Here is a 26,468-nt window from a genome sequence, read left to right on the forward strand (position 1 = left end):
CTGAGCAGGGCTTACATAGAGCCAAGGCATTTTCTGCTTTTTGTACTGCCGTACTGGTAAGGATGTTGGGGCTGCATGGGAGGTTGGGAAGAGATGCAGCCGGGACAGGTGTCCCCAAGTGACAAAGGGATATTCTAGACCTTTAGGCATCATGCTCTGTATATAACGTGGGAAGAAGAAGGAAGAAGGGAGAGGATGTTCGGGGTGATTGCATTTGTCTTCCACTTTGCCTACAGGTGAAGCCCTGCCCTCTTGCAGATGGCTGATCGCTTTCCTGCCCATGGGAAACAGTGAATTAATTCCTTGTTTTGCTTTGTATGCGTGGCTTTTGCTTTCCCTATTAAACTGTATCTCAACCCACGAGTTTTCTACTTTTTACCCTTCCAATTCTCTTGCCAATCCTGCTGGTGGGGGAATGAGTGACTGGAGTGACTGCGTGGGGCTTGGCTGCTGGCTGGGGTTAAACCACGACACTGCAGCTAGCATATATATGTATAGATTTGCTGAACAAGATGCTTGAGTGGTCAGATGGTTACCAAATAAGATTTCTAGCAAAACTTTTCCTGCTGTCAGCTGGGACATAGGCATATACGTAGTATGCGAACTCTAATTTATATGCAGAAGGTTCTTGTTGACATGTGACTGAAGAAAGTTGTACTCCAGAGAAGAGTTGTTTTAAACTTGAGTCTTTTAAACTTTTAAACTTGTTTCATGACTATCGTTATAAACTACCAGCTACTGTATTGTAGTTTAATATTTCACTGTGTTATTTGAGGAGTACCAGAATCTGCCCTTTCTATGTTTTCCAGTGGCATGTAATAAAAGACACTTCTTTGGGCCCTTGAAATAGCACAGCAAGACAAAACATGCAGTATTATTTAAGTCAGATTTTATAAGCACTTACTGTGACTGAACTGTTGAAACAAAATATAAACTTACCCTTTCTTAAGGCTGTGACCTGCATGCTGTTAATTTTGAAGTATAAAGTATGTGTGTGCATATAAGACCCTGTCAGAAGTTACTGAATTCCAGCCAGATTTTGGCCCTATGGTTGTACGTTTGAAATACGGAGCTACAACCAATTTGCAGCCAAGCTGCCAGAACATCAGTCTATGAACAGTTTCGGCACTTGAAACCAACAGGTACAGCTTTGCTGACCGTCAGGGGCTGCATCTGTTACGCCAGAAATGAGATTCAGCAGCATTTTAAAAGGCTCAGTTTTGCACTGTGGAGGTGCTACCAGCAACCCCCCAACAAGAACCCACACCCGCGCCGCCGGTGTTCTGGAGGGGGGCGGACGCGGCCCCCACCCGGCGCTACCGGGCTGGGGCGGGGCGGGGCGGGGCGGGGCGGGGCAGGGCGCTCACCCCACAGCGCTGCGCTGAAGTGGTGGCTGCTGCTGCGGCGGCGCGGCGGGCGGGCGGCTCCTCCTCCTCCTCCTCCTCCTCCTCCTCCTCCTCCTCCTCCTCCTCCTCCTCCTCTTCTTCTTCCTCGGCGGGCGCAGTATGGCGGTCAAGGTGACTCTCTGGCTCCGTCTCTGGTGGCAGGAGGAGCCGGGGGGATCCTGCGCGGGGCCGGGGGCAGGCGGGGGGAGGCGGCCGCCGCCGCTGCGGGATTCCCGCGGGGCCGGAGAATGGCGCCGACGGGGGCGGTGATGGCGGGGCGGCCCCGGGGGAGCGGCAGCGCCGCTCACGCTGCCCCGCCCGCCGGAGTGCCCCGGGGGGCGCGGGCCGGGGTCCCCGGGGCGGTGGTGGCGGTGGTGGTGGTGGTGGTGGTGGTTGTCGCGGTTGTCGTGGTTGTCGCGTGGGGCCGGGGCGCCGCGCCTGTCGCAGGCAGCCCGGTGCTGACAGCTGTCACCGGCGCGGAACCCGGTGCCGTCCCGCGGCAGCACGGCGCGGTCGTGGTTGAGGTTGGGCCTGCCGGTCTGACAGGAGACCCCCTAATGCAACCTTTGGCTGGCGCGGTGGGTTTTGTCTGCGGTCTTGACAGTAGCCCGACTAAGCGAACCATTAATTTGCTTGTGTTTACAGGTGCATTTAAGCAAAAGAGCGGATCCTGCTGAACTCCGAAATATTTTTTTGCAGGTAAAAAGATCTAATGTCATTTGAGTGACAGACTTCTGGTTTTTGCCCTTCCAGCAGTTTGCCGTGGCATCAAACGCGTGGTGTGCTGGTGGGACACTTAAAAGTTCACTTTGCGGGCACAGTGTATTGAAGGGACTGTCAGGCGTTGAGGAGAAAACTGCTGCTGGCACAAATCGTGATAACCATTCCCAAATTATAATATTAAATAATTTTCTGAACTATTTTCTAGTTTTCTATAAAACAAATATTTATGACCAAGTACTGTTGTTTTTTTTTTTTTTTAATGCACCTTTGCGGAATCCAAAAAAATTCTTCTTCCATGACTGTATGTTTTGTCCTTAGGATTTATATGTGTTCTTATGAATGGAACCGCTGGCAATGTTTTTAGAACTTAAAATTAATTTCTCAAGATTTATATATTTTGTAATATTAACCTTTGCAGGGCCTTAGAATTAACATATATAAATAACGGTATGAAGGTTTTTCCACTCCTTAGTTCCAGTAAAGCATGATCAGAAAGGAAAATCCAGTCAATCCCAAAACTTTGATAATAAAGTTTGAATCAGGCATATGGAATAAGAAGAACAAGAACTATGTTTTAGGTCCATAGTTGGGCCACTGATATTTCAAAATGACTGAAATATCTTTTTTCCCCTAATGTTGAATGTTTCACAGTATATTCAAGAAGCTTTTCTCTATTTAAAAAATAAAGAGTATAAAATTAGAGCTAATACTGTAAATAATAAAGTCCATTATTTAACTTTTTATATGTATCTTCTGGTTCTACTATACCATCTGACAATTTCCATATATGATAAGTAGTCAGAGACACCTTTTTGCCTGACAGAGAGGAGTTATATCCCAGCTATAATTTTGGTGGCCTTTTCTTTTTTGTGCTGGATTACACTGTAGCATTGCTGGAGTGCAGAAATTTAGAATGCTGGCATCAAACTGTGGAAGCTCAACATTTAGTTTCTAGTAAAAAATATTCCAACACATGTTTATTTTGATTGACATGGCATTCAGCTTTTGTAGATAAAGATTACAGTAGAGTACGTTAATAAAATTAGCAACATGAAAATATTATTTTAAATAATATATATTAATACAGTATAAAAACATGATTCTAGGACACCTTTTTCCAACTTTTTGCAAGATGCTTCTGCACATTTGGATGAAAATAAGTGAAATGAGGTGTCAAAATACTCTATTCAATTGTAAATGTGAACTCTTTATGATTCTTGACATCCAATCAGTAGAAGTTCTTGCTTCTGGAAATAAGCAGTTAAAGTCCTTGATAGTGGTCATACAGAGAACAGTGGAGAGGAAGAATATTGTACAGCTGGATGTTGAAATTTTCTTTCTGACAGTACGTGTTTTATTGACCTAAAAAAGAGTCTGTCTTTGAAAAACGGCTTTTTGGTCTTCTCCATGTCTGTCTTGTTTTCTTCAAAGAAACATGCAAATGAAGTTGTGGATTGTTTTGTGCTGTGAGGAATGAAAAATATGAGAGCTGTCCTCTCTTCCTTTGACTATCTGAGATTCTGCAGCAAAAAAAAAAGCGTAGAAAAAGAGTTTGTATTTCTTCTGCATTCTATTTGATCACAGTTGAATTTGAAATTGTATTTTTGTTTGATGGTTAGAAATCAAACTTAGTTCTGAAAGGAGTGATTCTCTTTTGTTTTAAAGCCTGCAACTAAGTTGTAGAAAGTCTTATTATGAAATACTGCAAACATCTAGGGGTCAGATGTGTTGTGCTCTTTGCTGAGAGTGCTGGCCTCTTCTGTGAGCTTCAGCTAAAGGTCGTGCATTCCTTCCTAAATTTGGCTTCCCTTGGAAACGGTTAGAAGGGAAGATTTGAACTGTAGGCCTTGTCACCATCCACCTTAATCACAGAGAGTGTATTTAAATTTCCTTCTGTTCATGCATGTCTCCTAATGTGATAGGTGCCCTCTGGCCGTGCAGTTTATGTTGTATCTTAAAGGATAAACGATATATACCTTCCTCTTCAGTATTTCTGAAGTGTGCTATCTTCTTCTTCTAACTGTTTTAAACTGTTAAAAATACAAAGTTCGATTTGCATTAAAAAGATGTGCTATTTCTCTTAATCCTGGAACTATGAAATGCAGGCATTGAAATTTCTTGTCTGTGCACCATCAAATAAGTTACCTCTTAGATGTTTGCTAACCACAGACTTCAGTAACATTCATAAAAGAACAAATTCCGTAACAGATTATCACAGAAGGATAAAAGAGTTAGATGGAAAAACAGTTACCAGATTTCTTAGTGAACCTTCGTTCTTTTTCTTAGACAAGACACAGTCAGCTTTTGGAAAATATAGTTGAATTATTCCCTGCCTGTTGAATTAAAATGTAACCTGTTCAAGCAAGGTGGAGAAAGAAACAAAAAGAAATTCCCAAAGCATTGTTTCTGAAAGTGTGGTGATACCTAGCACCAGATTGTAAACTAGAGTAGGGGGTTTGTGTGTTTGTCTTATGTGAGGATGCTTTAAAAAAAAAGTCTCATGGAAATTCATCAAGTGCTTACCTGAGACAATCTGTAAATGTATACTAAGAATTTTGTGTTATAAAGTAACAGAGTTCAACACTGAGAGGAACATAGATTTAATTGATGTGATATGTTTTACATTCAAGTTATAATTTGAAATTGCTTATTTTGATCAAAGAGATTCTTGACTTAATTTATATGGTGAAAACATAGGACTAATGTATTTACATGCAGAGCTACTTTGTTAGGCTTTAATTTATTGACTTGCTGCCAAACTCTTCCAAAATGCCATGACCTTCTCATATGGAGCTCAATGATTATTTTTATCTCAAAATTTTTTTAACAAAACTTTGCCCAAACAGTTTTTATTGTGAAAGGTATTATTATGAATTATTATTTATGATAAACTCCAATAAACTGGTGTCTGGAGAAAAAAAAATGGTGTTTAGATTTTGACTGTCTTCGATATGCACTCTACTGTCATACAGTTGACTTCAGTGATTCTTGAAGATATGCTCCATACTCTGCATGTTTGGTGGTCCTTCATACATAATTTTCTTTGGATTTCATGTCTTGCAGCAGAACTGTGCTTTGGAAGGCATTTTTCAGTCACTTGTGTGTACAGCTGAGAAGAAAACCTTTCAGAGCTGATTCAAGGAAGCCACAATTTCATTGTGCTGTCATACTGGCAGGAATGCTGAATTAAGGGATTCCTGTCCATTGCTTTGTGTTCCTGTTTTAGTGAAAATACTCTTATTTTAGTTCTCCATAAATTCAGTAATCTTGTTTACAGTGCAGTCTTGCAAACAGCTGTCATCACAGCTATAGGGTGGAAGAGGGAGAGCTGATGAGGTGATGTGAGGGGCTGATACTGTGGAAGAGATACACGAGATGGTGAAGCAAGCACTGTCTGTGTGTGTGAATTTTTCCTTAAAAACATTAGTTTAAGGATAAAAATTACTCTGAACATTTATTTCTCACAAAAAGAGAAAAGAAGTAATACATATTTTCCAAAATAGTCATAATAAAGATCAGGAACAATTATTCAGAAGATATCTGCTACTAGAAATTGTAAGAAAATTTATGAGCTGTGGTTTCAGTGTAGCTACAAATGGAATGCTACAGCATGGTTGTAAGTTTTATAAATTTTTGCGATTACCTGACAGTTTCTGAAATATGTAATTGTCTTTTAATTAGAAGATACTGGTCATTATGTGAACATATCTATTGTACAGGGGAATCTGACTGTTGTTAGTATAAAACTAGTACAGTAACACTCTTAGTTTAATCTAGCCCTTTAATTTCAGAGCAGTTACGTGCAGACAGTTGTGCACCATTTTAAGTTATATTCAGTAAAGATACTAATTTGGTAATTGCCAATAATTAGCATCTAAATGGATTAATTTTTGTTTGTGTTCCTTTGGTTTTTTATTTTTACTCTAGTATGCAAGTGTTGAGAAAGATGGTGAACATTACATGACCCCAGAGGATTTTGTGCAAAAATACCTAGGACTTCATACAGATCCGCATCACAATCCTAAAACAGTGCAGCTGTTGGCTGGAGTGGCCGATCAAACTAAGGATGGGTGAGAATTTTGCTTTCCGTTTGAGACTTGTAGTGCATAGGTAAATGTGTGAGTGCATGAGTTTGATAACTTCATCTTCTGAAATACATTATTGATTTTATTACACTTTAGGTTTATTTAAATGAGAAGTTTTTTTCACAAGTACAATAGACTATACATTTTTGAAAACAGAGAAAAAATGGCAGTGTTTGACATGGGGGTTTTTTTAAGTTAAGATTTATTTTGATGATATTTTGTTAAATTCTACAAAAGCTGAGGAAGTTGAATGGCAGGTAAGTTTAGTGTAGTAGGGTTGCCTTGGAGAAGTTCTTTTCTGTGTGTCCGCATCCATCTTTAGGTACTGTTTAGAGTCTTCAGTACCTGTAATTAAACATGAAAATATGGAAGAGCTTTTTTATTTCTGTAGTGTGCAATTCAAATCAAACCACTGAGGTCTTTTTTAAAGTGCTGACTTAGAGACAGTAGTGACTCTGTGGAGGAAGAAGTTGTTTGCCTAATCAAGATCAGGTCACACTGCATAAAGCTTTTCCAGCTCCTTCTTGCTTTTAGACAGTTCTCTGAAACTAATTTACAAAATGTCTGCTCCGCTGAGGTAGTGCCCTCTAACTCATTTGTCTTCCAAGACAAGTCTTTTCTTCTGCTGTATGTAAGATTCTAGTTTTGGCCTTGGATTGTAGTAGGAGGCATGGACATTGTTAAAGTAAAGTGAGAAGGTTAAGATGGATCAGAGAAGAGGTCAAGAATGCAGAAGTGAGTAGTTACTTTGTAGAGAAGAAAATGCTGTTAAAATACAATACATTTGTAAATATAAAAATGTAACTTATTTTAAATTGACAGCTCCTTAACTTCCTTGGTTACTTAAATTTTGTTTTTGTTCTCCTGCATTCTGCTCTAGAACATTTTATTAGTTTGCTTAGTATCTTGAGCAGCTTGCACAGTATCTGTGCTGTAGAAATGAAATTGTATGTGCTGTATACTTCTTGCTCTAAATGACAAATATAGGATCTCCTGTTTGATGTAATGCTACATGATTTTTCTTTTCATCAGGCTGCAGCACTTTGATAATATATTTGATTATACATACATTTGATAAATTTAAGTAACCTGTCTCTGTTTCCAATACATGGCTGCAGTTTGTTGCTTTATTATGGATTGAAAAGGTAATTTTGTATGCATCTGTTCAAATAATAGTTTAATTGATAAAGTAAACCAACATGCTTAGCATCTTGTTTCTCTGAAAGCTGTTGGTTATCTTTTATGGTATGCATTTCTTCAGAAAAAGTCTTACAAAAGGGTCTTTCTTACAGTAGGAAATCATTTGTTTTACTGCTACAACAGAACTTTCAGGCATTGCTTTTTGTTACCTTCCCTGTGAATAAGATTTTTGTTATTTTTGTTTATTGCTTTTTTAAAAATCTGGGTAATATTTGAAGCGAGATAATCAAGTATGGGTAAGTGTGCTTTATCACCTTCTTTATGGGATGAGTGGGATTTTTATTTTGCACAACCATATAGTTTGAAGTGTATAATGCTTAATTGTTTGAATACTTCTCTGAAACTTTTTTATAAATGTTTTAATCTATATTTATATTTAATCTATATTTAATCTGAAGAATTTATTATAGCTCCATTATCATCATCATTTTTTTTATATTCACATTCTTTTATTTGTAGTGATCTGTAATATATCAAAATCCAGACTCTAATAGCATGAATAATTATTGTAGTCTTCAACTGAATTCCAGGATGCATTGCATCTTTCCAAGGACTTAAGGTTACTTTATGAAGTCCAAGGAAGTATCAGTAGTCCTGTTCCATGCGTATACCTGTACATTAAACGACAGCCCAGTGTCATGCAGCAAGTCATTGAGAAGCTTTGGGTTCTGTTAGAAAATTTCATTCCTGTATCTGCTATCATATTCTCTTAGCCTTGCTTGCCCCTGAAATAAATACTCAGAGGGTTGGTGACTGCTTCCATTGTTAATATTTTTTTATTTCTTTTAGGTTTAAGTTTGGCACTTTACAGAAACAGCACATTTTGGAACTGGCTCTGTATAGGCATGTGTTTAAAAAAACCATGTTTTTACTTTTTTTCTAATGGTAACTTGATCCTTACTTAACTGTTCCAGAGAACTATTGCCTTCTCCCATTACTGCTGTACACGAGTGGTTTGCTTTAGTGGAACTCGGTAAAGTAGTTCTTAAAACAGATGACTGTTCACTTCCAAAATGTTTATTCCTCATTGTTACAAGTGCATATTCTTGTGCATAAAGAAATTTATGTGATGACCTCTAAATTAGAATTTGGTTTAAACTTGCCTGTTACCTATTTAGTACAATAGGATTTCACTGATGCTGAAAGCACTCCTGTGTCTTCAGGTGCAGGCACTGATTTTGAAATTAGGCTAAATACCCTCTCTGAAGAATATACTTACTTATATATTTATATGTGTGTGTGTGTGTGTGTGTATATATATGTATATATATATATATATATATATATGCCAAAACTAGGTAAAAGATTTTCTTCCCCCTTTGAACATCAAAATTTCACAGTAGTAATTCAAAATTCTTCATTTTAACTGATTGTTTCTGGGTATTCTTTTTATCATCACATCGTTCTTAAATCTGGAAATGTGTTCTTAAGTGAAGTCCCCAAGAAAGAATTGATATTTCATATAATGGAGAGTCACAACAGAGCTATACATAATGTCTAAAAAGCTATGTTGTGTGGGAAAAAATGAGAAAAGTAGTAGAAAAAAGGAAAGAGAAGAATTGCAAACACGTGGGTTACTTTGTATGCTTTTGAAAGGTAGCAGTACAGAAGAAATCAGAGGAAAAGAAATTTTTTTAAATGTTACAGAGAAAATGAAAAGTGAGTGATTTGATACTGTTATGTACTCTGTAATGCAGTGGGTTCACAGGATGATACTTGAGTACTGAGTGATTGGGTGGGAAGCTCCATCATTCTGTTTAATCCAGCTCCTGTTATGTCCGCCCTAATGGCTAATGGAGGATCACAGAGGATATCCCTGCTCTTAGGCATTGGGAGTTGAATATGTGGAAAGGAAGTTGAATGTGTCTATCTCCTTTTGCTGTAGGCACTGTTATAGTGAGACCTCTGAAGACATCTTTGAGGTTCAGGCATCTATGAATGCATTCTCCAGAGATCAGCACTTGATCTTGTCAGTTATGAAGCTTCCTGGTTAGGAATCAATTTGTTTCAGCTTTATGCTTGTGTGTAAGGTATATTTTGAAATGATAGTATTTACAATTATTTTAAAGGAACATTTATTTCTTTGATACGAACCTTTTATTTATCAAGATCATCCTTTGGATGGAATTGACTTTGCATGTGAAGAACCATTCTCATATCTCTGATTTTTGTGGCTTAAATATGATAATTTTGTATTTTCCATATCTTAATTATTTTCAAAGTCATTAGGTTTTTCTGTATTTCCTGCGCAGTGCGTATATACAAGAATGTTAACATATTTAACCTCTTTAAAGTATCTCAATTCTGCTTCATGTGTACTTTGACAGGGAAAAACTAGATAAAGTAATAATAGTGTGAATACTGTGATTTTTCTTTTTTTTTCTTGCAGGGAACAAAATTTATACTTGACTCTTTAGCAGTAAGCAGTAATGTTTGAAGTAATCACTATGAGCTAATGATTTCGTATGATGAGTACTAAGTTCAGATCAATTATGTACATTTTCTAGGTAAAGTTCTAGGAAGCAGCGATATTCTCTGCTTTAACAGCATTTACTGATATATGGTAAATTTTTTGTTGAATATAAAAAATGTAATTGAAATTCTTATTCCCATTGATTATTTAATGCTAAAATATATATTCTGTCATCTGTCCTGTTATTTTCTTGTGCCAGCATTATCCTTTATCTGCTCTTAGCTTCAGGTTTATCTTTCTGCAGCTGTTCATACATGAACATTAGGATCCCTTCTAAAGGTTTTTTTTTTTGTGTTGGTCAGAATAAGCAGAATTCCTCTAGAAAAGCTACTTATTATTATCCTAGTAAGTTATCTATGCATACGTTCAAGTTTGAGTTTATACATTGGTGACAAGGACTTGGATTTACTAGTGCATCCTGAGTTGTGCATAATGACTGTCTTGCATACACAGCTCAGAATCTTGTGATCTGCTGTTACACTCAAATCCTTCCCTGCCTTGTCATGTCTGTCCTTGAGTCCAAATATATTTATGTTCCTTCTTTATTGGCCCCGAGTACATGACTTGGCGGTTCATATCACATTTGAAGTGTAATATCCTTTCCATATGCATAGTAAAGTATAACTTTTTCTGAACCTGTTTGTTTTTTATGAATGTTATGTATTGTTTTAAAGAAATGTATGTTTTATAGTGTATTCCTGTACTTGCATTACAGTACCTTAGTAGAAATACATATGTAATACAATGACAGACCTGTAAATTTCATGGTGTTATAATTTTTGTGGTGTTTTTATGTCTTAATTTTTAAATGCTGTCTGATTACACTTATAATTACAAGTAATAACTTGTAGGTGTTCAGTTAGAATTGATTGTATTTTGGTGTTGATGGATAGGAAGAATTCCGTCGCTTCATAGAGGAATAAACTGAGTTGCATAAATGTTAACTACTTGAATGTAACATACTTTTCAGTCTCTAGAGTGTTAATTATTTTAAGTTAGAATTTTATTTAATATTTGGATCAAACTTTTTTCTAGAGTATCAAATGCAAATTATCATTGGTATTATGAACAATTTAAAAAAATCTTTATAACTTTTCCGTTTTCCTTTCTAGGTTAATTTCCTTCCAAGAATTTTTGGCATTTGAATCTGTTTTGTGTACTCCAGATGCAATATTCGTTGTTGCTTTTCAGTTATTTGACAAGAATGGCAGTGGAGAAGTAACATTTGGTAAGAATACCTAAAGAAAAACAGTTTAAGAAAGTGATTATTATAATATCTGTCATAATAATGGTTCATGATGACAGGTGCATAGAAATGCATTTTGTGCAGTACTGTACTTTTTTCCTAAGACTCTGCATGAGTAGAACTTTTTTTTCTCTCTCAATTCAAGCTTAAGAAGTATACAGAGACAAAATACATTTTTCTCTGTCTTCTTGAATCAAGATTTTTCATTTTCCTGAAGTAGTAAATACCATGATGTTCAGTGTCATCCTAAGTAAAATTCAATACCCTGGATTTCAAACTCCTTCAACAGTGAGGGAGTTTTAAGATATGTTCTGGATCTCCACATATCTTTGAATAATTGTCATTTCATACAGTAAGAGCTCAATATAGAAATTAAGGAGGTCTAATAATTTGATTTCCTGTGGTAGTGTTCCTTTTCTTGAGGAGCAAATCTTACTTTAATGTTATGAGTGTAACTTACAACTAGATCATATATTTGCAAAATTAGGAAGAAAGTCTGGCCTTTGGTTTTGTTACCTAATCACGTGAGTTAGTAATCAGACTAAATTCTCTAGGCTAACTATACTGCTTTATGATATTGCTAAATAACTGTTGCTAACATTGCAGTTCAAGGAGGACTAGGCTTTATTTTTAAAGCTTCATGTTTATGAAAATTAGATAAATCAATGGTAAGAATTTTAATAATATGAAATGGGAATTAAATGTTATTTCTATCCAAAAGAATAAAGCACTCAATAAAGAAAATACAAACTATGCTTGCATTTGTAACCAATTGCTGTTTGTACTCTTTCATTCTTATGACAATTACTGTAACTTGTTGGGGAAAAAAAAGCAAATGTCTTTTTATGGAAATGAACTGTTTGACTTAGGATGCCTGTCAAATTACATCATTAACTGAAGAGTCAGGTACTAAGCAATTTGGATGCACAACATCTTGAAAAGAAAATATTTTAGAATTTAAATAAAAGTGAAGTCAGTAAATGCAGTCATTAGGAATTGGACAAACCACTACAATCAGCGTGACCGTGTTAATGATGGTTTATTTAATAATCTTACAAAATGGAGGTTTGAACTTGGTAGCTCTCATGAGCACACGTGAAACAGCTGGTTCCGTAATTGAACAAAAAGCCATTTCAGATTATATACAAATTCCTCAATCAGACTGAGGATTGTTATTTTTATATAATTAAAGTCTAAAAGAAAACACAAATGAGAAATTGTAAAGTAGAAAATTGGTGGTTTTCTCTGTATCTTTCTTGCTGAATTTTTTTGTAAGGCTGATAAATCTTGAAAAGGAAATTCTTGAGGGAATTTTAAATTTACTATTGGTTTCTTGGGGTGTTTTTGCAAAATTAATTATATTGCAATTTAACATTGTTATTAACATGGTACATATTTTTTGTGCTACTGTTCCCACATTTAGTGCTGTTTTTTTATCTTGGCTTGTTTGTTTGTTTGTAACACGGGCTACTTATTTTTACTTAATACGCATATAATACATATTAATACAACTGTGAAAAATGTTGATGATACATGACATCTTCAGAATTTGGTAACCCTGCAGTCAGTTTCCAAGTCAGTCTTACGGCTGTTCTGTAAATGAGACCTGCACTCTTTCATTTTCATGCCACAGAAGCAGAAAGGCACAGAGTTTAGTTTCATGTAAAAACAGGACAAAATAGAAACACAAGTTTTAGAGTTAAAAGTTTTAGTAAATTATTAGAAATATGCTGAAATGGTGCTAAGTTTAGCTAGTTGGTGTGAGAATCACTATCAGACAAGTTAGGTTTTTTATAGACTCTGTAATGTATCCAGTCTGAGGTAAACCATGTTGGTTATGGGAGCAAACATGAGTCAAGATTCTCTAGCTCAGATGAAACGCTCTGTGGATGTGATTGCATTGATGCCAAAGCTATCTCAAACCAGTAAGTCTTGCCAGAAGCAACATGGATTTACTGAGGTTTTCTGCACTGTGCATCCAAAGCAAGGGACAGAATCAACTTGGGTCTGTTAGACCAGTAACTTGAACCAACACTGGTTGTGAGATAACGTGTTCTCAAAAAATATTCTCATCTACTCAAGTTTTCAATTATCTGGGGGAAGTTAAGTATGCTTGTTGAATTTCAGAGCTGTCGGTGTTTTTGGAAGCAAGCTGCTCTAGTTGGGTTCACTTCTGTTTAGGATTTATTTACTGACATGATTTTGAACCATTCTCAAGCACTTCAGCATTTTGCAGTCCTCTTGAGCCTCAGTCTGCTACGAGTCTCTTAAAATACTTAGCTTCCAGCTCTCCAGTGATGAAACTATTAATTGTGTCACAGAAGAACTGTCTTAGAAGACGACTTCAGGAACTATTTTGTAGAAATACTTGTATGCTAAGCTAATCAGTGTCTTTGTCTGCAATATCAGATGTTGAAACATGAAACCTTCTATCACTTTAATGTCATCTACTACTTTCTTACTGCTTTGGGACACTTATCCAGGAGCTTTGGACATGCAGAAATCCTGTATGAATGACTGCCATAAATGTGTAGTTGGTATTCTGCAACGTTTGTAAAGTAGGCCCATGTAAGAACATGAAACTGGACCTACTTTGAGCAAACTACACAGCATGCTCAGTACTCACTATGTGTTTCAGCTGCACTGGACTTGCTGTCAGCGTGGTGAATAAAAAGCAGTAAAATGACTATTTTCGTAACCCATTGATATGGTTGTAGTTTAAATAAGTTTTTAATCATGGAGAAATAGAGAAAAAGTATATATTCCTAATCAAGTGCTCCTACATCTTCATAAATGCTTCCTAGGTGAATATTTTATGCAAAATGTGTTGCTGCTGGGCCCATACAATACTGCATTATCCATAAAATATTTAAATGCTAGCAGCTAAAGCTGATGAAGACAAGTGATCTTTTTTCAGGTGGTTGTCTGTAGCCAGAGAAGACTGACAAGCGCGTGCTCTTTTGATTGTGGGATGTATTGACTGTGCTACTTAACATGAGTGAAATATTCAAAAACACTCCATAAAATTAATACTATTCTACTTAGGAATATTATTTTTATTTCTGTTCTGTGCAGATCTTTTGACCTGAATTCGGGTTAAAGCAAACCTGAATATTAAATCTGCTCAAGCTATTAGTTTTTTTCCGATGTCAAAGCAGATAATCCTTACTGTGTTTTGAAAGGTGAAGTCTGTGATTATCTGCGAAACTTCTCTGAAAAATAGGTTGTCTAACTGGGAGTAAAAGGATTCTTTGTAATTTATCTCTCTGGCACACCACACAACGATTTGGATTGCATCACTTTTAATTGGAATATACAGTTTCAAGGCATTTTCCAGCTGTTCTTCCTGGTAGAGTCACCACAAAGAAAGCCATTCTCTGATAAACTGGAGAGTTTCAGAGATGCTTTTTCAGTTAAATACACTTGCTGATATGGATAGAAAGATAGAGCTAAATATGTTTGCAATTCTTCTGTATTCAGAATTATTTTGGAGATAATTGGAAAATATTTATGGAACTGAACTTAAGGCTTTTAAAAACATCCTGTGCTCAAAATCTAATTACAATTATTTTGCAGAGTATAACAGCATCTTCTTCAAAGGCATTGGGGGAAGGAAGGTGATCAGATGCCTCTTAATGCAACTATGTGAAAATTGTACAATATTGGTGAATTGAAATAATAAATAACGATTTAATATTTTCAGAATTTGAGTATACAAGGATACTGAAGTTTTGACCAGTCTGTTTTCTTAGACAAATTTTAATCTGATAGAGAAAGTTCAGGTTTCTCTTAATCAGGACATAGAGTTTGAGAACACTGGAAGAAGATGAGCAAGAACAAAAGAAAGGAGTTGTATTATACAAGCTAGTGCTTTGCTTATGAGTATTACTTTTCAGAAAACAGAGAGCACTTCTAGTACTCACTTAGTACTTCACCATTTATAAAAGGGCAGCTGGATTGAAAATGCTAGGATTTGGATTTAATCTGAAAAGTTCTGCTTTCTAAAATGGTATTGGCAACCATAAAGACTGGAAACCTTTTAAAATGTAAACAGAAAAGTACTCATAATCACATGACTACAGATGTGAGGATATGAGGGAAAAATCCATGTTTTCATCAACTGTGCTGTAAACCAGAACTGCTATTTTTTTTGGCCTCCTGTGAGCTGTACATTAGTTGCCTGTTTTCAAAGTGTCTTTTGCTTAACACATGCAAGTAACATAGGAAACATCACTGTTAGGACTTCCTTTTTTCCTTTTTTTTTGTTTTGTGTTGTATAATTCTTTTCAGGCTTAAACTATAGTTCTAAATACTTGTGAGCAATGCAGAATGGGATGGGACCCCCTCCTCTTGATAATGATAATTTTTTTTCAACCCATGCTTCAACAAGTGGGAACAGAAAAGGAGAACTTCATGTTAAAATTATATGTATTGACAATTTAATGTGGCTGTCATTCATCTTTCAATAGAATCACTAATCTTTTTAAAATAAGAGTAGAAATAAAATGTAACTATATCTAGTTAAAATTTCTCACATAAAAGTAATTATTGTATTACATTTGGATTACCCAATATACTTCTGTGGCATCAGGTGCTACAAAAATATCTTTCTGCCTTGAACTGTGTTTCCTTATTTTGTGCTTCAAAGTGAAAACATACTGTTAGCAGAAGTAGTGAAAAATAGCAACATGTAAATGTTAAAATTAATTATGTACCTTAGGCCTGAATTATGCACAAATTGGACAGTGGATTACTGAGTAGACAGATTTTAAAAAACCCAAAACAACCTTGTTAAACAACAAATCTTTACCATACTTATGCTGCTGCTTAAAACTTACCACTTTTGTATTTTTGTGCCCCTAACAAGTGTGATTGCTTTTTTATCACTGGTGCATGGGAATGGCAAACTGTTAACAGGTTGATGGCACTAGAACTGTATGAGCTTTCCACTCTGCTTCTTGGGGAGCTGATAAGTCAAAATAAATAATAGGTACTGCCTCAAGGTTTACTTGGAGTATTGAGCTCACCCCCACAATGGGCCACCAACGAGACATCATAGTGTTTATAATTTAAAGTATTCTTCCTCCGTACATGACATTGATTATTGCCTAGAATCTTTGGGGTTTTGTATCGTTTTTCTGAGCCTGATAGGTAACAGTGCTTGATGCAAGTTGAGCCAGTCATGTGTGTGCTGCCTGCAGATAGCTGCTCCAGGCATCTATAATTTGTTTAAAATGATTGGGTGGGGAAATGCTGAAGCAATCTTGAGAGAATGTGTGTCGCCTTGGAGGTAATGTACTAGTACACTAAGAGTAGTAGGTTTATTGTTCCTGGGGCTCATGGTAAGTTGAGTATGTCATCAGGCTGCTGACTTGTATGCCTATCTGAAAAGAAAATGCATTACTATAAGCCTGGAAAGAAAGTTATTGGCTCAGTAGGAAAGAATTCCACCACAGAAAGGTGAGCAAAGAGTAGAAGACATTAGTAAATGAGCAACATGTATTGACAGGGACATTGAATGCATTCTGTAAAATGTCAAACTAAAATGAAAGGCTTGAAAAATAATTTGCTGTTTGCCCCCTGCAGAATAGCTCTGTTGGAAATTTGAAACACGTGTAGTTTATCTTAATTTAGAAGCATTACTAGGTTTTGACTGAGGAAGAGGAAAAAAAAAAAAAGGCAAAGCCAGCATCTGTACCTTAATGTTGCCTGTTTTCTTTGTTGTCAGTGCTTTGCTTCTACTGTGAAAAAAAAAATTAAAAATTAAACATTTGATGATAATTCAGTGGTGAAAGTGTAGCTGATGATCACGTTGTGTATAATTTCTGCAATGTTTGCATTGGCTGTTTGCTGCTTCTCATCATAAGTTACTGGCTGTGGCGATGGCTGTTTCCGTTAATATAATAGAAGAGCCAGCAGAGTTGGATTATAAAGGTATTGTTGATATATTGTGAAGAAAGCACCCCTGCTCTTGGGTAGATGTAGTAAGTTTTAGCACCTACCAAGAGGCGCGTGAGAATCTCAGGTGGCTTTGGAAAATTGTATTTAATGTTTCCATGGGTTTGACTGGGGCAGTTACTTTACTGTGAGGGTGGTGAGGCACTGGCATAGGTTTCCCAGAGAAGCTGTGGATGCCCCATCCCTGGAAGTGCTCGAGGTCAGGTTGGATGGAGCTCTGAGCAACCTGGTCTAGTGGAAGGTGTCCCTGCCCATGTCGGGGGGACTGGAACTAGGGGATCTTTAAGGTTCCTTCTGACTCAAACCATTCTGTGGTTTGGTGATTTTTCAGAACTAGTGCACAGTTTTGCCTCTGTACCCCAAGCGTTTCATAAACCAAGCCAACATGGAATTAATTGTTACGTACAAGAGCATATGTTCAAACTGAGACTATTGTAATATATGCAGAATACGTTACTGCATGTGAGAGGGATTGCCTGGGAAAGAGAAATGGATAAGGCACCTCAGTTTTCAGAGAAGCAACAAGCTAGTTTGGATACCATTTATTAAAGCTAGTTAGGCATTTCTGGAATTCATCAAGTACCAATACACTCAACTATTGAATATAAATTTATTAATTAATTTAACTATTATTTTTATGTGCTGAAGAATCTTGAGATATGTTGATGAGTAGTTGTAAATGTTTTTATGAAGAAAAAGATTGAGGGTAGGAAATTGATTGTTTTTGAAGTATATACAGTTAAATGCTTGGGAGTTATGAGAACATCAGGGGCTTAAGTCTCACGAAAAACAGGTGAAAAATATGTCTCTGTGAACATGGATGGATAAGAAAATAAAATTTCTAAAGAAAAAAGGTACTGTTTTTACCTTTCTCTAAGGTTAAGAGAAGCAACTACTGGAAACAAGTGAAAATATGATTTAAATTTTCTGGCTGCTTCAACACATTCTTTTCTAAGTTTTCATTAGGGGAGCTCAGTGTGCATTAGATGTCAGTTTTACATATATGTAGGTAGTAGCCAGTTGGCACCCTTGTTTGTACATTAGTAGCCAAGCCAATAGATCCAGTGAAGCAGGCCTGTCTTCTGCTCTGTTCACAGTTCATTGCCATTTTTCAGGCTCCATAATGACCTGCACTGACCTGTTTGTGTTTGTAGTACATGGAGACTCTAGCTTGGCCAAAAGCTGCAGTGAATTAGTGGTGAGTAGGGAATTGAAACGTGCATACCTTGATTCCTTGATCTGCAACAGTGATGTAAAACTCTATTGCAGAGGGAATTTCCAAAGGAAGTATGGCAAAATAAAATAGTTGAGCACTATGTATTTGGCGCTTTCTCTCTTTTTTTCTTAACCCTCACCTTGGATATTGATACTGATGAGTAGGTATGAGTAGACAGTTACAAACAGTCAGAGTAGTTTTTAGGTTTCTTATTGACCCTAACAAATCCTTTAGCCTACCTTGCAGAGGAAACTGGTTTAAACTGTAGGGTTTTGACTCTTGTGTTTGACCTTTATGTAAGGGTTAAATCACTGGCCATAATCTGCCATTTGAATATGTAATCTCAGTCTAACTGTGAAGGAAGTGATCTAACCAAAGAATCCTGCTTTGTGCACCCCTGTTTTGGCACATACATTCTGGACATTTCCCTTTCTTTCCTCACTGAAAAGATAAAACCATACAGTGGATTTCCTAGATTTGATCTAGAACTAGTAGAAAGACTATAGAATTGAAACAATGAATGAATCAAGTAGTCCTTTAGCATAGAAAAAGCATACATTTACTTCAAGTAAATAGGTCTTGGTAGAGTTATCAAATGATAATTAAGGTTCTTCTCATTGCGTTTTGTCTTTCAGCAAAACTGTTTAAACATAGAAAAGAAGAGGCGTGTTATCAGCTAAAACATTTTGTATTTAGTCTTAAATTTAAGCTCTGTGCCACATTTTATTTTGGTTGTTAGCAGATTCTAGGTTGATAAACCACTTCAGGTACTGTGAGGGCAATTTTCAAAAGTGTTCCTGTGGTATGGGTAGATGTCCTGTTATACAGTTCATGTGTTTGATAATCTGCACAAAAAACAGGCTTGTTTTGCACCATGGCAATGCTGTGTATGAATAATGCATGCTGTTTTTCAGATGAGGTTTTTGACTGAATTCAGATGATATGTTTAGCATTGAGATTTCAATTGTACAGTATACATGTGGAGAATTCCATAATCTGAAATGGCAGGTTTTTTCTTTACTTTATTTAAAAGAGAACATCTCTATCTTCACTTATCTTAAAACATTTTAATAACTGAGACTACCAATTATGTTTTATAGGATTTGATTTTTGTGCTAAGGCCTTATCAAAAGCATCTAATAACGTGCTTTCTGCTGAGTTAATGATATGTTTTAGATGTCATTTCTTATACCTATCTTCAATAGCCATATTCAGACAGTGTGATTGTAATAATCAAGTTTCAATCAAACCATACCTAGTATGACAAATATTGCCTGAGATTGTAGTGCAGGTATTCGAGCTCTTGATAAAGGGCTTAATTTGACTCCTAGCAGAGACAGAGAACCACTATTGATTTTTATATCAGAATGCAAAATAGCTTTTATTTGTCATGTATGAGGGAAATTGCTTCTTAATTAAAACTAAATAAAACACTCACTCCAAGGTTTTATGCAATAATACAAAAAGTATCATGTCGTGTCTCAAATGTGTTCTTTTACAGGTCTGTAAAGGTTCGGTTAGCAATTATTCTTAACAAGCTAAAACACTTCTTAAACAGCTGCTGAAATCTTAACTTTTGTATCCTTCCTGGAATGTTTGTAGATTTACTGTACCCCAGGGCTCACCTCTTGTTTTTCCTTCCCCAAAGCAAATGTCAAAGAAATATTTGAACAAACTGTTACTCATCTTCAAATCCCGTTCAACTGGGACTGTGAGTTTATTCGACTGCATTTTGGACATAACAGGAAGAAGCATCTTAACTATTCAGAGTTCACTCAGTTTCTTCAGGTCAGTTGTTAACCTTGTTCCAAAGTTGGAACTGAGATTCATTTAACTTTTAATAATACACTAATACCATTTAAAATTTTGAGTTTGTTCTGGTAGTGATAATCCTTATCTGATACTAATCCTGACAGTTAATGGTGAACTGTTATTTCTCTCTACCAGTTTTGTAAGCAGTGTGTACTCAATGTGCTTTAACTTGAATACCATCCTTTAAAAGAATGGGACAAAACACACTGTTTATGAAGTTAACCATTTTACTGATCGTTGTTAAACTGGGTTGAGGGTCTACTTTTTCTGTCATAGGCATTTAATAGCAAAACTAAACTCTACGAGAGAAAGTTAGCGTCCTTAATATAGCCAGTTGTTACTGACGATAAAAACTCCCCTATAGAGGTTTTAGGTTATGTAACATTTCTTTTAGTTTTATAAACATTCTAATACTTACCACTTTTTTTCTCTCACTGGCATGCAAGCTACCACACATATACTGGGAGTTCAGTCTTAAATGCAGCCAGCTTGCAGGAGATAAATCTGATTTCCTGAGATGTTGCTGAACTACCCTTTAGGAATTGGGCTTTAAAGAATTTCACTTGTTGAACTGCGCTTTATGCTAAGACAAAAAGTTACAGTTAAAACATGTTATGAATTGAACATTATACTAGAAGGAAGAAAAGGAAAATGTCATCTAGAAAGGATAGAGAAAGAGCAAAGTAGCAGAAATTTACACTGTAATTCATGGAAAAGAAGTTCACAGAGTTGTTGGTAATGGCACTGAATTCCATAAATTAACATACAGTGACCACCTTGTGATGTAACTTACAATTGCCTGTCTAGTAGACGTGAAGAAAAATAGATTATGCACTTCTAGAGCTCCCTTCATGCAATAAAAGTTTTGTATGTAGTGTCTTAAAAGTAAGGAGTGATAGATGTGCTTTGACGTAATCTGTAATTATTGTCCAAGATAAAAATACCTCATAGGATCACAGAATATTTTGGGTTGTAAGGGACCTTTAAAGGTCATCTAGTCCAACCCCCCTGAAATCCGCTGGGATGTCTTCAACTAGATCAGGTTGCTCAGAGCTCTGTTCAACCTGACCTTGAGTGTTTCTAGGAATGAAGCATTTACCACCTCTCTGGGCAACCTGTTGCATTGCTTTACCATCCTCATTTGGTTTAAAATCATTACCCCTTGTCCTGTCACAGCAGGCCCTACTAAAAACCCTTGTTGCCATCTTTCTTACAAGCCGCCTGTAAGTATTGAAAGGCTGCAATAAGGTCTCCCAGGAGCCTTCTGTTTTCTTTTCCTCTCCAGGCCAAACAGCCCCAGCTCCGAGCCTTTTCTCATAGTGGAGGTGCTGCAGTCCGCTGTCATTTTTATGGCCCTCCTCTGCACCTGCTTCCAAAATGGTTTGTTGGGAACTCAGAGCAGAGTGATAAATATCTATTCTGGGTTTATGATTTTTTTCCCCAAGATACTGCCATGTAAGATACAGTAGCTTCTTATTGTCATCATATGATAAAAACCCTTAGTAGGGCAGACTGGTATGGGTTGCAGTAATTTCAGTATGTACACAAACTGGATATTTTTATGCTTCCTTTTAGATACAATTGTTTTTCTCATTTGGTCTAACGCCATCTTTTAGGGTTGGAGACTTGGATCAGAGCAAGTTTGTTGTACCTTGATCTAGAAAACCTTGATCATGAGGTTATGAGAGCTGAGAAATTACTGTAAAGGTGATAGAAGCTAGATGGTTTGCCCTCTTCTTATTGTTTGTCAGAATGTGGTTATTTTTTTCGCAGCTTCTAGAGGTCTGAATGACAGCTGAATGTGCTTTATTGTTTGCTTGAATAAAAGGAAACAACTTTTTCTGGACATAGAATTTACAACTATCATTATTATCTTGAGGTTAGGTTACCACAGTGATCTTTGTATGAAGGTTTTTACAGTCTGTATAGGAGTTTTAAATTGTCTGAAATGAGTGACGATTTGTGACATTATGGGAGATAGCTGTTTGGGGCAATCTAAATCCATATTACATCATTTTCACTGTCCTCCTGTTTATTTTCAAGTACTTTCCAATGAGTTAGTATATAATAGCCCAGTCATACTTCATCTTGGATGTGTGAGAGATCAGCTCACTTTGCATCTTCAAGATCAGTATTAGAAGTTTTTCTAGCAGTTAAATATTTAATTAGGAATAGATAGCAGGCAGGACATGGGTGTGTGAAGTTCATTTCTCAAATGATTTAGTGAAAGTGCATATTTCCTTACAGTTAAATTGAGGCTTTTCTTTGACAGAGGAATGAATCTGTGGATAGAATCAGTATGCAGACTTCTTATTTTAGTTGAGCTGGCCTTGAAGTTTTAAACTGTAGTTGTGCTATTGTCTATGTGCCCAGACCTAATGGAGCATAAGAATATGAAATTAGTGAAAGTTTTGTGAACAATGAGTTGCAGAATTTGCTTCTAATCTGCTATCTCTGAATATTCATTCTAGGAGCTGCAGTCAGAACATGCAAGACAAGCCTTTGCATTGAAGGACAAAAATAAAAGTGGTCTGATAACTGGGCTGGACTTCAATGAAATCATGGTTACCATTCGCTCCCATATGCTAACTCCATTTGTAGAAGAAAATTTAGTTTCAGTAAGTGTTAACCAAAAGTGCCTTGAATTCAGTGTTTAGTAGCTGTGATGTTTGAAGATAGTACTGCTTCTCTCTGACTTTGTCTTCTACTTGTTTATCACTCACTGCCTTGGTGCTGGAGTATCAGCTTTGTAATAGAGTGGACAGGGGAAACATAGCAGCATTCCTTGGCTGCAGTAGTGAAAAGGTTGACAATCTGGTTTACATGTCTAAAGTGCCATTGGAAGCAGTTTGAGTTAGTCTGCTTTACTTTTCACTAGAGCAGGGCAAATGACTTGGTACAGGAGGAATCATAGAATTGTAGAACCATGAAGGAAAAGACCCTTAAAATCACCAAATCCAATGGAAATCATCTAGGGCAAAAGCATCCAGTTTTTATATTTCTGTATATGACATCTCAGGAGCTGGAGACTACTTACAGTTTTGTCCTTTTATGTACTCTTGCATTCTTTTCTTTTTCAGATCAGAAAAATTTGGAAAATCAGTATGTAGATTCTAGAGGTAGAATGGTTACAGCTCTGATAGTTTGGCAAGATCTGTAGGTAAAGTAATGACATACAAGTTATAATCTGAAAATATGTAGTATGAAAATTACATAAGAATGAAATTTATATAAAAGATCAAGTAATAATTTTTATCTTACTATCTTACCTATAAATCTTGCCTTGTCTTACTCATAAGGCATACTATCTTCCATAAAATTTATAGTAGCTACTAACTTTGGACTTTGAAGTAAATGGTCATTGGTGTATGTGATGCAAGAAGTCAGTCCCTTTATCTAAAGGAATTTGCATTTGCATGCATTTCTGTTTTATAAAATTACTCAGTGACACTTTTAATGTGTCTATCAGATAACTTGAATAATAATCTACTTATATGATTATTTCCTAATCGTTTCCTAGTGTTTCATCCTTACCACAAAAATAGTATCCTGTCTAATAATTCTCCCCTCATGTTTCTATTAAAAATATCTTAAAAGTTACAGGAATAGAAAGATATCTTTAATTCTTTCATAATTTGCTGAAATGAATGTTTCTGTAATTGTAATAAGATGATGTAAAAGTGCTTAAGGCACTTAACTGTTTTCATTTAATTTTTAAAGGTAGCTGGTGGGACTGTTTCACATCAGGTCAGCTTCTCCTTTTTCAATGCATTTAATGCCCTTTTGAATAACATGGATCTTGTTAGGAAGATATACAGTAATATAGCAGGTACAAGAAGAGATGTTGAAGTCACAAAAGGTAAGGTATATTTCCTACATTTTATTAACTTTTTAATTCTGTCCATTTTGTAATTGGTGATGCAGATGGTTTAAGGTGAGTCAGAAGTGAGGTTATTGCCACTGGGAAAGTGTTTTTTTAGCTGTGGGTGATTTTCATCCTCACAGGGTAGTAAGTACTTTCAATTAGCTCACTAAGGAGAAGGTTCTGGCAGGAGTTGTGTTGGCCTTACTAGTTTGAATGAGTAACTGCAAGTCAGTATAATACTGAGGATTTTACAACTCCTTGAAAGAGATGCATTGTTGCTTAGAGGTAGGAAGTTCCTAGGGAATGTAGTGGAATGGGTTAAGTTTGAAAATCTGAGTAGTTTTATATATAGATTATGCTAGTTAGTATATAACAAATGGCTGTGCATGTGAAAGGTTGCCATATTTCAGTCTTGACACATACATAAGCAGATTGCTTTCGTAGCCATTTTATGACAGATTTTACCACCAATTTTACTACTTGTATGGATGAGATCCGCCAAACCATTGTATGGCAAAAAGCATGCCAAGTTCTTTTTATTTTTTTTCTTCTTCTTTGTTTAGCTTATATGCTCTGCATATTTTTCCCTAGAGGAAAGCATAAAATATCTTTCCTCATCCTCCAAATTGTGCTAACAAACTGCCTAGCAATGCTTTTGGGTACAGAGGCATAAATACATCTTGCTTGGATTTGTATTGAGAAAAAGGGCTGCTGTGTTTTCACTGCTCAGACTTGTTAGCTGCAAGTTGCCAATTATGTCATGAACATGTGTAATTTCACCAGATGGATACCTAAGCTTGGGCTCATTCAGAGCTAGCAGAGGAAGAAGTCTGGACGTGATGGGAATAGATGAGTCAGTTGTCCTTAAAAGTTGTGAATAATGGACCATTATTCTGTCCTGTTCTGTTTTGCAGAACTTCAGAAGCAAGAATCACAAATTGTGGGTGTCATTTTATTAAGCTTGCTAATTTGAGGATTCTTGTTGTCTTTGGTGAATACTTACCATAAATCAGAGTTGTGGAGTCAGACTTGATCTGTGTTGGGAAGGCCTGTTTTAGGATAGATGTTCTCCTAAAGATCCTTTTCCCTTTGCATTTTGGATCTTGCTTCTTGGTGATAGACTTCATTTTTATGATATTAAAGTTATTTGAAAGGATTCAAAGAGGCAATTCGATAAATAACACAATTATTGTATTTCTCTTTCCTTTTTAAATCCAGAGGAATTTACACACTCTGCAATCCACTTTGGACAAATTACACCACTGGAAATAGATATTCTCTACCAACTTACGGATTTATACAGTGTTACTGGGTAACATAATCATGAATTTTATCATTTTGCAATCATCATTTTTGTGTTTCCTGTGTGGCCTCTTATATTTGTCTTAATTTTAAAAGGTTTTGTGTTCCATTATATTTTGTTACAGTAATTTATTCAATGTAAACTGATTTTGTTGTGTGCATGGGTTTTGTAAGCGAGTTGTGTATGTCAAGCACAATTATTAATTGTTGTATTATAGGTACACATATGAAGTAGCAAAATACAGTACTCCTAAAAGGCTACAATGCACTGGTTGATGTTTTGTGTAGATCTTTAATGCATGCAAAATCTTAGGTAGAAATAGCTAGAAATAGTTTAATTTGTGTATTATATTTCTTATTACTAGTTATGAAAAACTTAACTTCTGAATAATCTGTGCTCTCTTCATCTCCAAGCACACTTTAATGCAGTGTAGCAGACTTCTTAGGTGTGCATTCAAGTGACAAGTGTCTTTTTTGAAACTCAGATGTAGCTTGTGGGGTGTGGCCAGGAATACTGTACTGAATATGTTTGATGCTTTATCTAATCATAATTTGCTTTTCTCTGCCTTGTGTAAAGGCGCTTAACTTTGGCAGATATTGAGAGAATAGCACCACTGGCTGAAGGTGCATTACCTTACAACCTGGCAGAACTCCAGAGGCAGGTGGGTAGAAGAAAAAAATAATTGAAACTGAGTGAATGTTTACATGTACTTGCAAATGAGAAGTAGGAATAATGCACTTTAAACAGATTCCTGACAAGTGAAACATGCTGGGTGTATTGCTGTAAGGATAGAAATGGGGCAGGCTGTTAGACACTGTATGTGTCTAAACAGGGTATGAGATGTCTGAATGGCCTGTTCAGATATGAGCATGTATGGATACTTGGATTCCTTACCGTGAATGCATTTGTTCACTCCTGAGAAGGCTTTTCACAGGACATAGCTCTCCATGAACTTCTCCAAAATGAGTCCTTCCCATGGACCCCAGTTCGTCAAAAACTCCTCCAGTGTGGGTCCCTTCCACGTGGTGCAGTCTTTCAGGAATAGATTTGCGTGGGTTCTCCATGTGGTCACAGCCTCCTTGGAGCACATCCACACATTCCTGTGTGGGGTCCTACAGGGTCTGCAGGTGGATCTCTGCTCCACTGTGGACATTCATGGGCCACAGGGGCACAGCTGTTGCATCGTGGTCTGCACCATAGGC

The 26,468-nt window shown here is 36.5% G+C and overlaps 1 protein-coding gene across 3 annotated transcripts in view; it reads left to right on the top strand.

The window, feature by feature from the left end:
• The first annotated feature begins 1,457 nt into the window (after positions 1-1,457).
• The window catches only part of SLC25A12 (solute carrier family 25 member 12), a 46,515-nt gene continuing 21,504 nt past the window's right edge, over positions 1,458-26,468 (top strand). For 2 of the 3 annotated variants that reach the window (XR_004241240.1, XM_032114322.1), the window contains exons 1-9: positions 1,458-1,517; positions 2,031-2,084; positions 6,036-6,178; positions 10,979-11,094; positions 19,935-20,074; positions 22,570-22,716; positions 23,819-23,957; positions 25,182-25,275; positions 25,843-25,927. Coding sequence is in view for 2 of the 3 variants with exons in the window: in XM_032114322.1 (XP_031970213.1) it covers positions 1,506-1,517; positions 2,031-2,084; positions 6,036-6,178; positions 10,979-11,094; positions 19,935-20,074; positions 22,570-22,716; positions 23,819-23,957; positions 25,182-25,275; positions 25,843-25,927 (930 nt within the window). In the remaining variant the exon portion in view is untranslated. Of the gene's footprint in view, positions 1,518-2,030; positions 2,085-6,035; positions 6,179-6,214; positions 6,929-10,978; positions 11,095-19,934; positions 20,075-22,569; positions 22,717-23,818; positions 23,958-25,181; positions 25,276-25,842; positions 25,928-26,468 lie in introns of those variants that run through there. The other variant, XM_032114323.1, reaches the window with a different exon arrangement.

The sequence above is a fragment of the Corvus moneduloides genome, chromosome 7, assembly GCF_009650955.1.
Source record: "Corvus moneduloides isolate bCorMon1 chromosome 7, bCorMon1.pri, whole genome shotgun sequence".
Classification (NCBI taxonomy): Eukaryota; Metazoa; Chordata; class Aves; order Passeriformes; family Corvidae; genus Corvus; species Corvus moneduloides.